Source organism: Bidens hawaiensis, unplaced genomic scaffold, assembly GCF_021521415.1.
Source record: "Bidens hawaiensis isolate Kalapana, Puna unplaced genomic scaffold, B.hawaiensis_p1.1 tig00016042_1, whole genome shotgun sequence".
In the NCBI taxonomy this organism is placed as follows: Eukaryota; Viridiplantae; Streptophyta; class Magnoliopsida; order Asterales; family Asteraceae; genus Bidens; species Bidens hawaiensis.
Window position 1 is genome coordinate 242,472 of NW_027492455.1, and position 13,624 is coordinate 256,095.

Below are 13,624 nucleotides of genomic sequence, written 5' to 3' on the forward strand. Positions count from 1 at the left end.
AAAAACAAAATTCACATTTGATAAGTTTTCGTTACGTTTATTGCGGGCCGAAACTAAAAAAATTTCAACCAGTAGGCAGGGGTGGCTCGTGGGACAGCGAAAACAAGTTAGGGTTTTAGGCCCATATTCAGTTAAGCCTCCAAATCCAGAAAAAACATTATATATAGAAATATTATAATGAACATAGTAAACTCAAATTAATGTATTGGTGTGGTGATAGACTTGGTTATTACTAAAATATATGTTATAAGTTCAAAACTTGTAATAATCAATTTTTTTTTCTTAACAATTATTATGAAAATGCCCCAAAATTTTGTTTTGATTTAGGCCCCCACATTCTTTGAACCGGCCCTGCCAATAAGGTGCCGCAAAGTGGCCCAATAGAGGTACGCGGCACCAAAGTTGTAAATTATAATAATAATAATAATAATAATAATAATAATAATAATTAAGGTAATATTCAACGTAACCAACTCGCCAAGTAGCGTTAGGATTATATTCACTCAGTTGTCACTTGTCGCAGCGTAAAAAGCTGGTTTGAAAAAAAAAACCAAGAAACTATGTTTTCATATATAAAATTAAAAGAGATTATATAATAAAGGTGCACAAAATACTCGGACCGGTTCCTACCCGTACCCGTGTGTACGACATATTATTGGTTTCTCCTCAAATTCACTGAAACCGGTTCCATCTTTACCCGGTCAAAACTTGACTAACCCTATCTTGAACCCGAAAACACAGTCAAATAAATGACTATATCCGGAAACAGTTCTTACCGGATACGGTTTTGACTATTTCGGTCCCTAGTCACTGCCGTTTTTCGCATCATAGTTAAATTTTAGCGATTTCATACGAAAATTTTTATAGGTATTGAGCCCATTAGGGCTGTTCACGAGCCAAGCCGAACCGAGCGAAGGCTTGCTCGTTGCTTGGCTCGTTTACAACCGAACCGAACCGAACGGTTGAAATTCGAACCGAGCGAAAACCGAAACGAGCCAAAATCGAATCGAGCATTTTTTGAACGAACGTCGAGCGATTTCGAGCATTATTTATTTCTTTTTCACTTTTAAATTTTCAATAAAAAACAAATTTGAAAGTTGTAAATGATATATTTTATAAATAAATTAGTAGTTTTTAGACAAATATGTAATATATTGTTAAATTCTAATAAAAAATAAGTTTGAAGTGAAATATAATGATCATTTAAACATACTTCTAGTATTCTAAAAACTTGAATCGAACAAATAAAAATATAAAATTAACGGAATATGAAAAATTTTAAGGGGTAAAAATAATTGTAAGCTTATATTTATGTGTTTTGTCTATATATTTATATATTTGTTTATATATAATTATATAAAAAATATATTAAAAATATTCGAGCCGAACCGAACCGAGCAGACTTTTGCTCGTTGCTTGGCTCGTTTACAAACCGAACCGAGCAGAGCGGCTCGTTTTCAATCGAGCGTAAAAACGAGCGAGCATTTTTCGAGCAATTTCCGAGCGAGCGGCGAGCGAGTTCGAGCGACGAGCTGTTTGGACGGCCCTAAGCCTAGTCACTTCTGTGACTTAGCCCAAGCTTCACCACTGCATCTGCATACCCACCCAAAGCCTAAAAATACCCGGTTTGTGGACTAAAAACAGTCAATATTGTTTGTGAGTTGTGACTTGTGAATACAAAAGATAATATGGGCTGGCTTTTACTACATTTGTATGGGCCGGGCCTTTAATTCCAGTTCAGTCAAGTCCAGTCCAGTCCAAGAACTAGGGTTCATCTTCTCTCACATATATACAAATCTATATACCCTAACCTCCTTCGTTAGCACCTGACGCCGCAGCCGCCGTTAGAAGAACGATCCCGAGGAGCTTAACCGGAGAAAATGAGCTACAAGGTTAGTAAACTCTTCACTAATAACAGTATGATTGTATTTATATATTGCTTATTAGTAATTTAGTTAGGGTTTAAGTGAAATGATGAATGTATGTATTGTGTGGTGCAGTTTCATCAGTTTCAGGTGGTCGGACGGGCGTTGCCGACGGAGTCAGATGCGCAGCCGAAGATTTACCGGATGAAGCTTTGGGCTACTAATGAAGTTCGTGCTAAGAGCAAGTTTTGGTTAGTTTGTTTAGCTTGTTTGTTTGTTTGTTGTTTAGATCTAGTATTATAAGGTGTGTTTGTTATGTTGAATTAGGTATTATTTGAGGAAGCTGAAGAAGGTTAAGAAGAGCAATGGTCAGATGCTTGCTATCAATGAGGTATAACTTTATTTTTATTAATGTTTTTAATGTTATGTATTTTGGAGTTTCAACCTGTATGTGTATGATGTGTAGTTGAAATGGAAATTTTGTTATGTTTTGATAATTTGATTCAAATAGTTACTTTTTAATCTGTTAACATGTTAGTGGAATTGTGTTAAGTGTTTTTATTTTAGGCTTTGCTTTTGTATATGATTTTGTGAACTTTAATTATTTGCATTGTTAGGGGTTGTTTGGCCTAGCCCTTTTTAAAAAAGCTTATAGTTTTTTAGCTTTTTTTTACAAATTAAGCTTAATGTAACTTGGTGTTTGGTTTAGCTTTTTAAGCTTATGTTTATTAGCTTATTGAAGCTCATGTGAATATGTTTATTTGAAGATGGGTTTTTAGCTTATTTGAAGAGTTTATTTGTGTAAGTGTGTAACTTATTCATTTGTCCTCAAATGGTTGTGGATTAGTAATTATTGAAGCAACTTATTACTCTAACAAATTAACGAATGGTGGATTTAACAACTTATTAAGATGCATAATTAACATGTAGAATATAAGCTAATCCAAACACTTAAAAAGAGCTTATTAAATAATAGAAAATAAGCTATAAGCTAATTTAAATATAAGCATAAGCAAAGATTTAAAAGCTAGGCCAAACACCCCCTAAATGCATATTTAATTGCATGTAATACAGTTAGAAGTTTTAGAAGACAGGGGCTTGATGCATAATCTTTTGAAGTTACTTCATATGTATAGTGATACCAGATTAGGGGTCTTTACGAGCTGAGCCCGAGATTGACTAGCTCTGAGCTTGGCAAGGTTTGACTTACTAGTGATAAAACTCTTTTTCTAACACTTGAGCTTTACATGCAAGTTGTCATTTCAAACTTGGGATTGGCTCGAGGATTGTTTTTTATATTATAGTTTTTTATTATATATTCTTATAGTATTTGTATGTTTCTAGTTATTTTTGTATGTTTTTAGAATAACCTTAAATGGGCCAAGGTTCGACTTGATATTCTGTAGTACCTTAAATGAATCAATCTTGGCTTGAGTATATGTTTCTTGTTATTTATGTTTATTTTTAGAATAACCTTAAATGGGCCAAGATTCGACTTGATATTGTGTAGTATCTTAAATGAGCCTTATCTTGGTTCGAGGTTGGCTGTGCAGTGTGAAATGTCTACATAGAAGTCCAAAAAAGCAAAACTTGAAAATACACACGGCTTGGTCATAAGCTCCATAACTAAATGAAATCTTTTCAAAGCTTGAGCTCAGCCCGTACTCAATAAACTTTTTTTAATTCAGTTATTTAGCTCTGTTGACAAGATACATGATCTTGATTTTAAATTTGATTCATTTCAAGTGATTGTGTGTTATCATTTATTTGAAGGGAGTTATATCTTGCTTTGTTTTTAGTTTATTGTCGATTTACAAGACTGCATCAATGTTTTATATTTTCATTTCATTATACCTTATTGTTACTATTCACTTTTCAACAGATTTTTGAGAAGAACCCGACTACAATCAAGAACTATGGCATTTGGTTGAGGTACCAGTCCAGGACCGGATACCACAACATGTACAAGGAGTACCGTGACACAACCTTGAACGGTTCTATTGAACAGATGTACACCGAGATGGCTTCCCGTCACAGGGTGCGCCACCACTGCATCCAGGTCATCAAAACCGCCACCATTCCCGCCAAGCTTTGCAAGAGGGAGTCCACTAAGCAGTTCCACAACTCTAAGATCAAGTTCCCGTTGGTGTTTAAGAAGGTTAGACCACCTACCAGAAAGCTCAAGACCACATACAAGGCTTCGAGGCCTAACTTGTTTGTTTAAGTGGCTTATTTCTATGCTGGTGTTGCAAGTGTTTTGAGTTACTAGAAATTTTGATTTGTTTTCAAAACTTGTTTGTTATCTTTTGGATATTTTGTTCTGGTGTTAGAAATCTTGGATATTCGAGATCTTAATGTTGCCTAAGAAATGCTATTATTTAGTTACATTGTGTGTTGTAGACTTCTAGTATGTGCAATTTTTGTGTTTGTAGAATTGCACAATCGAAATAATCAGGTTTTTAACATTAAATCTTCTACTAACAGTCCAAAAAATGTAGAACTTAAAGCTGTTTCTTGAAACAAAGGCGGTTGACACTTTTCTGTAAGCTTTAAGCTGATGATTCATTTCCAAAGACCATATTTTATAATGTTACTATGAAGTCATTGAGGTTCGGATGACAGTTTCAGCTTATTGAGGATCCTGCTGTTGAAATTATCGATAAAGATTTCCATTAGATAATCACATATTTGACGATTGTTTCTTGTGCTAAAAGGGTCTGTCTTTGTTAAGGCTGTATTTGTTAGAATGTACAAAACAGGGTTAATGCTAAATGAGGTTACCTACTCTGATGTTTTATATGTGTATATGCAAAATTAAGAAAATCTGAGGAGGTTATGAGTTTATATGAATGAGGAAGATCAATAGTTGGACCTGGATGCAATTACATTTGCGGTTTTGGCTAACAATGTTTGATGTGGTGGGCAATTATGATGGTATAAGATATGTTTTACGGGAATTGAAGTTTGGGGTTGGATCAAATTTGGTTGTGTTTAAGAAGCAGAGGGTCGGAACTTTGAGTGAAATGGTTAACATGTGTGAACCGTTAACCATTTGATTGCAAAGTTGTCTGGCTTGTTATCGGCTAACCCGGTGCAGGGACTTGTAAACTCTCATGGGCATGGGAGTGCATTTGAATCACATGTTGTGAAGCTTTCTGGACCATTTAGGAAAACTGAAAGACAAACCAGGTGTTTATGTAAAGACTAAAGGAGGATATAGGTCATGGGTGCAAATGTGCAATCAAATGTTTGATGTTTTTCAAGTAAACACTCAATAGATGGCTAAACTTTTTATATTTCATATTAACCCCCTGTACTATGTATGGAATAGTAATGCACCTTAAAAGCACATTCATTGTAAGTCATCGTTCGGTTCATCTTAAGAGGTCAAAGTATGGTTCATCATAAGAGGTCAAAGTATGGTTAATACTTTAGTAGTAACAATTATGAGCAAATATGCTATGAAAGACTCTTAATGACACTATATATTTTACTTATATAGTACAAATAAGAAGTTTGGTGTCGCATGATTCATGATTGATCTATTTAACGACGGTTCATTTGGCCAATAATTATGTTTTATTTTTTTTTTTTAAATTTAATTTTTAAACAATTATTACCGTTGACTTGGCGCCGCAATGCGCGAGACTAACAATACACATATGTTTACCATTGACCGGTCTTTACCGACCGAATAACGTTATATTCAACTAAACAACCAAACATCACAGTAAAAAAACATATGTAGGAACACCATCGTTGGTTGGACTGTAGTTTGAATCTTACTGGGTGCAAACGAGCCGAGCTACTCAAGCCTAAAAGCTGTAGTTTGAATCTTAATGGCTCGTGAAAAAGCTCAATCGCGCTCATGCTCGAGCCTAAATCAAGCTCGTTTAATAAACGAGCCTGAGCCCGATCTTCACTTATCGAGCTCAAACCAGCTCACGGGCCTAAACGAGCTTGTCATTTATATAGTTTATCTAATATATATATATATATATATATATAACTACTAGTAATACATAATGTTTTGAAAAAGTATACTTTCACCCGCTTGAATACCTTATCTTGCTGTAAGTGAATTAAGGTACTTTACTTGTCTCGTAAGAGAAAGGCAGTGAAGTGGAAAGCGAAGCTGGAGCCTTAGCTGCCTGTCAAAGGAAAGCAAAGGTTGAGCCAAGCTACTTGTTCACTATGGGTCCCATCCGTCCTCGAACCATCAACTCCGTTCACTGCCTTCTCTCTAGAACTCCAGTTTGGCTTGGTTACTGGAACTCAAAAGCCCTAGCTTCTCTTACCTTCTAGAACTGTATGGGAATTTCGTAACAAAAATAACTAAATAATATATTATTTTATACATAAACTATAATTGAAAAAAATGTATATAAATAATTATAAACATATAAATTATAAATAGCAAACGAGTCTAGCCTGAGCTTAAAAATCTACTCACGAGTCAAGCTCGAACTTTGAAAATAAAACTCGAAACAAGCCAAACTCGAGATCGAGCTCGTTGTAAGTTAAATATACCGACGTTTGTATCCGTAAGTTAAATTAACACAACAAGACTTTTCAATAGGCAAACCATAGGGACTACTTTCAAAAGTCTTAAATTCCACAAGGACAACCAAGCAATCAACTCTTCAATATAACTTAACGCCGTTACACAAACTTAACAACCACCTAGGGTTTCACTTTCACTTCCAATTCCAATTCCAATTACTCCACACCACCGCAGCAGCCATGCCGAAGAACAAAGGAAAAGGAGGAAAGAACCGGAAGCGCGGGAAAAACGAAGCGGACGACGAGAAACGCGAGCTCGTATTCAAAGAAGACGGCCAAGAGTACGCACAAGTCCTCCGTATGCTCGGCAACGGCCGGTGCGAGTCCACGTGTATCGACGGGACCAAACGGCTGTGCCACATCCGCGGTAAGATGCACAAGAAGGTGTGGATTGCTGCTGGTGATATTATTCTGGTTGGGCTTAGGGATTACCAGGATGATAAGGCGGATGTTATTCTTAAGTATATGCCGGATGAGGCGAGGCTGTTGAAGGCGTATGGGGAGTTGCCGGAGAATGTGAGACTGAATGAGGGCATTGCGGGCGGTGGAATTGATGAGGATGATGAGAATGTTGGAGATGATTATATTGAGTTTGAAGATGAAGATATCGACCGGATTTAGGGTTTGTGTTCGGTTATTATATCGTGTTTTTGTTTAAATTATGACGTATTGGCCGATAATAATTTATAGTTAGGATTTGACTAGTGGTACTTTTAAGTTTTGCTTTTGCTGCCCGTAACGTAATCATCATAGATTAATAATTGATTTTGATTTATACTCGAGCTTGTGATTGAGTTTGTTATGTTTTTGTGAAATTGGATTTTATTAGTATAAATTATAACGTATTGGCGGATAATAATTCATACTTGCGCTTTTACCAGAATAATTATATGTTTGTACTTGATTTTTACTTGGTTTCGATGATCATGAACATATTTTTAATAGTTTTAGTTATAACTTATTAGGTGATAATGATACCGGAATAATTATGTGTTTGTACTTGATTTTCACTTGATTTCAATGATTATGAACATTTTTTTTAGTAATTTAAGTTATTACCTATTAGCTGATAATAATCTGTAATTACACTTTTACCGGAATAATTATATGTTTGTACTTGATTTTCACTCGATTTTGATGATTATGAACATTTTTTTTAAAAAGTTTTAGTTATAACCAACTAGCTGATCATAATTCCTACTTGCGCTCTTACGAGAATAGTTATATGTTTATACTTGATTTTCACTCGATTTCAATGATTATGAACATATTTTTAATAGTTTTTGTTATAAACTATCAGCTAATAATAATCTGTACTTAAACTTTTACCGGAATAATTATATGTTTGTGCTTGATTTGCACTTGAGTTCAATGATTATGAATGTTTTTTTTAATAATATTTGTTATAACCTATTAGGCGATAATAATCTGTACTTACACTTTTACTGGAATAATTATATGTTTGTACTTGATTTTCACTTGATTTCAATGATTATTAACCTTTTTTTTTAATAATTTAAGTTATAACCAATTAGCTGACAATTATCCATACTTGCGCTTTTATTAGAATCATTATGTGTTTATACTTGATTTTTACTCAATTTCAATGAATATGAACGAAATGGAGAAACGTACCAGCGCAATCGAGTGTAAAATATACGATGATTATGGTACCGAGATTGGTTTTGGCAACAAAAATGAAATTAGAATTATAACTGGTCTGTCATAATTTGGACTATTGAAATCCAATTTTCTTTACTTTTTTTAGAGTTAAGTGCCATTTTAGTACCTGTGGTTTAGTCAACTACGCAACTTTAGTACCTATTCTTTATTTTATGCAAATGGCTACCCCAGTTTCAAAAAACTTGCATTTTAGTACTTTTTTTCTAACCCCGTAAATTTTTTCCGTTAAGTCAGGGATTATTTGGTAACTTCGTTATTTTTTTTGTTTTTTTCTTTTATTTTAAACGCTTATATCTTGTAAACCTTAAATCCACAATCATAACATCAAAATCCAAATCCTAAATCCCTAAACTCTTTCTCCATGTCATCATAGGGTTTGAATTTTTACGATATTTGAGAATTTAGGATTTGGATTTTGATGTTTTGATAAAGGGGATTTAGGGTTTACAAGATATAAGTGTTTAAAAGTAAAGAAAAACAAAGAAAATAACGAAGTTACCAAATAATCCCTAACTTAACGGAAAAAATTAACGGGGTTAGAAAAAAAGTACTAAAAATGCAAGTATTTTGAAACTGGGGTAGCCATTTGCATAAAATAAAGAATAGGTACTAAAGTTGCGTAGTTGACCAAACCACAGGTACTAAAATTGCACTTAACTCCTTTTTTTATAAAGAGAATATTACTAATTGTTTGAATTTTTGATTTTTGCAGTGTTTGAACTGAGATGTTAGCTTGGATTCAATTTCGGAATCGAGCTTGAAGAGACGGTAACGGTTAGGATATGTAAAACATGAGTTTTGTTTAATGGTATTTTGCTATTTGACTATAAAGTATGAAGATTTTTGTTTGTAAGGTATTGAATTGCGAGGATTTATGCGTAATCATTTTGAGTTTTGACATCACTCACCTATGAGTTCAATAATTGATGAGGTGTTTTAAGTTAATCTTTGTGTGGATGATTGTTGTTGGGCTTATTATAGTGTCCACTGTAGGATAAGCTATTTGGTTAGTTTGTTAATCAAAGCAAGTTGAGTCTCAGTGAAGATGATAGTAGGTTTAGTTTAAATTGTAATCTGGACTTCAATCCAGTTTTGCAGAAGTGATTTGAGGAGTATGGGTCATGGGTTGAGGTTCAATCTTGGTAATTTGATTATGTTTATGATGTATAATTGCTAGGTCTTCCAGTTTTTAGGCATTTTGAAAGTAATTATATGTCATTTGGTGTGATGTATGGAATAATATGAAGTAGTTGATCCATTTTTACACCTTGTGTCTTTTCTGTTAGGTGTTTGTTTATCTGGGTCTATTTAGAAATCAATCCTTGACTGATTTAGGTAGTGGTGCACAAACTGGGTTTTTTTTTCTGGAACCGGTTACCGGGTAAGGTTGGGTTTTGGACTGGGTTTCGTTGGGGTTTGGTCAGGTTGGGCTGGGTTTTAACCGGGTAGAGGTGGAAACGGGTCTGGGTACGGTTTTTAACTGAAGAACTGAAATGTGGCTCGTACCTACGTGTGGTTTATGAGTGCGATAGAGTAACTGAAAGAGGCATCGAAAGGAACTGAAAGAGATATCGACCGATGGAGTCAGATAAAGAGGTAAAGAGATATTAAATTTTAGGTACAGTGAGAATGGGGATGGCTACCAACTATAATACCACATCTTTCATGTCTACTAAATATACGATTTGCAATGCATGAGTTTGAGACGTTTTTGAATGTTATCGACGACCTCAATTTTTTTTTTTATTATGTAAGGTTACATATGTTATCAACACGTCCTTCAACGAGCGGGTTTTGTCATGGTTTTCTGTTCCTGCAGCAACGAGTAGACGTGCACAAATCGGGTTCACCTTGAAAACCCGAATCGGTTCGGAACCGGTTTTTTTTACACCGGGTAGAAAATGACACCGGTTCCAGTCAGGAACCGGTTCGGTTCCCGACCCAAACCGATGCCCAGAAATGCAAACTTTTAGGAACCGGGTAGGGTTGGAACCGGGACCGGTTATTACGTAAAAACCGGTTCCACCGGTTTTTTTTAATTCAAACATTATAGCCGTTAGAAACCGGTTCCAACGGCTATATAGCCGTTTTTGACCGTTGGAACCGGTTTTATTACTATATTTAGCTAATTTTCATTCTATAAATATAAATGTATGAATAACGAACTTTGCCATTCTATCTTGAACTTGAGTCGTGTTGTAACGAAATAGTGTACCATCTTTACCCAAGTCAATTTGATCGGTCGCGCCAATCCCTTTCAACGCCTTGCAATATGGCTTCTCGGTGTGCTTTCTCAAATAGAGTTGGAATCGTGCTTTAATAGTGAACCACATAGTTTGCAACGAGCCTTTTGATAACCTTTGTCATCCACAATCAAATCCCAATTCTTCCATATGTCTTCGTTGCGGTTATGGTTGACTACCGTAACAACCCTTGGGTCCTCCGTAGCAGAAACAGGGGCAACAAAAACACTCTTCTTAGCCTTCTTGTTAGTTTTTTTGATGGGTGCCATAATAATATTTAGTTTGATGGTCGGGTAACGGAACGGGTTTGCTAAAGGAGTAGTATTTTAGTTTGTTTTTGAGTTTGGTGGTAAAACAAGTAATGGAAAACAACTTATATATAGTTTTTGGGCTACAAGAACCGGTTTCAACGGCTATATTACCGTTGGAACCGGTTCCAACGGCTATTATTTGTCTCAAAAACCGGTTCCAACGGCTATATTACCGTTGGAACCGGTTACAACGGCTATTTTGTGTCTCAAAAACCGGCTCCACCGGCTATATTACCGTTGGAACCGGTTCCAACGGCTAGTTTGACCTGTGTTTGACTTTTCAAAAAAAAAAACCGCCGGAACCGGTTTTTTCGAGTAGGAACCGAACCGATTACAATTAGGAACCGGGTTGGAACCGATGGGGACATACAAATAGGAGAACCGGGTACGATTTTCGGGTACACAAAAGCCCAAACTGGGTATTGGGCCAACTGGGTAGGAACTGGAACCGGTTCCGGTTCGGTTCCACCAGTTAGGTTTCGGAACCGGTTTTTTGTGCACGTCTAGCAACGAGTGGGTTTGCGTGGTTTTCTGTCTCCCCCCCTCAACGTGCGGGGCATAACTTAGTTTCTTTCATAAATGTGAACACATATTGATAACTTTACATGGATGCAACATAAATTTTTTAAAACACATCTATTGAGAATATATAACTAGGGACTATATGCGTAATTTTCCGTCTCAAATGTATTGCTATTTTATATCATGTGTAGTAAACAAGCTCTTTTTTGAGCGACTAAATTACATGAAATCCGCTTTTGATGGGGATTGAGTCTTTGACCTTGAAAGACCACAATTAAAACCTGGTTTGCTAATTTAAACCGGTGTTAAAAAAAATAGGTGGTTCGATGCTTTAGCAAACTGCCTAAAAATACAGGGCTCTAAATACTGGTTGCGTGTTCGGACCCAGTATAATTGAGTCAACCATCCAGTATGAAACGGTTTTTAAAACATAGCACACGAGCGTAAATTGGTCTTTTTACTCTGTGTATTTAAAAAATATTTTTTTTATTATATTATTTTTCATATACAATACATTCTCTCTACTACTCCCTCTCTATTCTTTTGTATCTCAACACCACCACCACATTCAGAATACAACCTCCTCTACATCCACCACCGTTCACCACCATCGTTGTTAACCTCTACGTCTCACCACGCCCACCATCAGCTTTACTACTGCCTGACCTAACCACCACCGCCCAGCCTAAACAACATTGACGCTGCCTATAAACCCCAATCACCTGTGTCGAATAAACGAGTTTGAAAGTGTAGTTGTAATCGGTGGTTGACAGATGGAGGTGGAGTCTATGGTGGTTGCAGATGGATGCGTAGCCTAAAAAAGCCCGATCTATTGTTTCAAAGTACGCATTAAGACCAGTAAAAAGGTAAAAAAAAACGGATACCATAAACATGTTATCACACCATGCACGATCACCACATATTGTTTGCTAAATAGTTTTTAGCCCTTTCACTAAAAGGTTAACTTAATTTTGTTTATTATAAAAATCACTATTTCCACAAAATAATAAAATCAAGTTTGTAAGCATAGTTTGTTCTTAGGATGGATAAAAAAAATATTTCTGACCCACTTTTTAATTAAGATAACAAATAATATTTTTGTTTAATAAAATTCTTGGATTTAACAAGGCCAAACACATAAACAAATATTTCCATATACACACTTCCCCGACAACCACCCTCTATTTGAGCATTGTTTTAAACAAGCAAAAGGGTCACATGAATCAATGTGCCATCTTTCATCACACTCTTTACCCATAATCATCATCGTGCTTCGTAAATTAGTTAGCGATATATAGAGACATAAAAATAAGTAACTAATTTAGGGAGCACAATGATGGTTAGAAGTAAAAATATGCACTGGTGATAAGCAATAAGTATTGTGCAGCTTACTGACAACTACGACTATGAGTGAAACTACAAAACAAAACTTAATAGAAGATATGCTTATGATATTTTGGTGTATTAAATAAAATGATTATGAGATGCAATGTTACTTTTATACTCGAAGGAATTAGTTGATCAAATTAAAATAATATAGTTTGATATCAAATAACAATAAGTGCATGATATTAATAACAATATGTACATGATATTAAGAATATTGAATAGCCAAATTGGATTTTAGTTATCTCAATTTAATGTTATTGGCTGATAATAATCCCAACTGAGTTTAATCCCACCGGTGATCATAAATTTATAAAAATTTGGCTACTGAGCCCCGTTAAAAAAAACTTAACGGTGTTAAGTTTTTTCCGGAAACTGATTTTTAAGGATTTTGATCAGAAGAAGGATACGAGTCGATTTATGTAAAACTTAGCTCGAAACGATACTCCAAACGGCATAAGATTTTTAGGGATTTTGATCAGAAAAAGGATACAAGCCGATTTATGTAAAACTTAGTTCGAAACGATACTCCAAACGGCTTAATCTTTGTTAATTTGAAGTTCAAACACTTGATTTGAAGCACTAATCAAGCCGTTTGAAGCATCGTTTCTAGGTATGTTTTATATCCATCGACTAGTCTCCTATTTCAATGCAAAAGCCCTAAAAATCATTTTGAAATTCTAAAAGAACTTAACGCCGTGAAGTTTTGTTTAGCGTATGACCATTGAGAGCAATTTTTTTTTAAAAATTTGGGACCACTAGTGGAAATAAACTTAGTTAAGATTATTATTCGCCAATAACATTTAGTTGGGATTATTAAAATTCAATTTGCCTATTGACTATCCTCTTTCAAATAATTGGCCTAACTAGTCTAGTGGCATGATGTAATGGTTAAGTTTTGGGATCTTTGAGGTATCAATATCAAGCTGGCTCAAAGGGTTTTCCCCAGTGGTGAGTTTCCTTCTTAATGGAGTTGTTGGATGAGTCAGACATGGAGCGTCAAAAACTGTATGAACGTTTGACGTCTTGTCGCTTACTCAGACATTCGGGT

General features: G+C 35.3%; 2 protein-coding genes across 2 annotated transcripts; both read left to right on the forward strand.

Moving 5' to 3' along the window:
• Positions 1 to 1,793: 1,793 nt before the first annotated feature.
• Positions 1,794 to 4,250, forward strand: LOC143550467 (large ribosomal subunit protein eL20y). The gene is made up of 4 exons (XM_077041105.1): positions 1,794 to 1,892; positions 2,001 to 2,116; positions 2,193 to 2,256; positions 3,748 to 4,250. Exons 1-4 carry the CDS (start codon positions 1,881 to 1,883, stop codon positions 4,087 to 4,089), a joined length of 534 nt encoding a protein of 177 aa, XP_076897220.1. The 5' UTR covers positions 1,794 to 1,880; the 3' UTR covers positions 4,090 to 4,250.
• A 2,303-nt stretch (positions 4,251 to 6,553) lies between these two features.
• LOC143550468 (eukaryotic translation initiation factor 1A-like) lies at positions 6,554 to 9,155 on the forward strand. The gene is made up of 2 exons (XM_077041106.1): positions 6,554 to 7,050; positions 8,824 to 9,155. The coding sequence occupies exon 1, from the start codon at positions 6,609 to 6,611 to the stop codon at positions 7,047 to 7,049; it is 441 nt and encodes a 146-aa protein (XP_076897221.1). The 5' UTR covers positions 6,554 to 6,608; the 3' UTR covers position 7,050; positions 8,824 to 9,155.
• Positions 9,156 to 13,624: the final 4,469 nt, after the last annotated feature.

Bases quoted from the DNA above. Each gene is read 5' to 3' on its own strand.
- LOC143550467 (XM_077041105.1), top strand. The intron at 2,117-2,192 runs GTTAGTTTGTTT...ATGTTGAATTAG, and splicing joins CGTGCTAAGAGCAAGTTTTG to GTATTATTTGAGGAAGCTGA. The intron at 2,257-3,747 runs GTATAACTTTAT...ACTTTTCAACAG, and splicing joins AGATGCTTGCTATCAATGAG to ATTTTTGAGAAGAACCCGAC.
- LOC143550468 (XM_077041106.1), top strand. From the start codon at position 6,609: ATGCCGAAGAACAAAGGAAAAGGAGGAAAGAACCGGAAGCGCGGGAAA.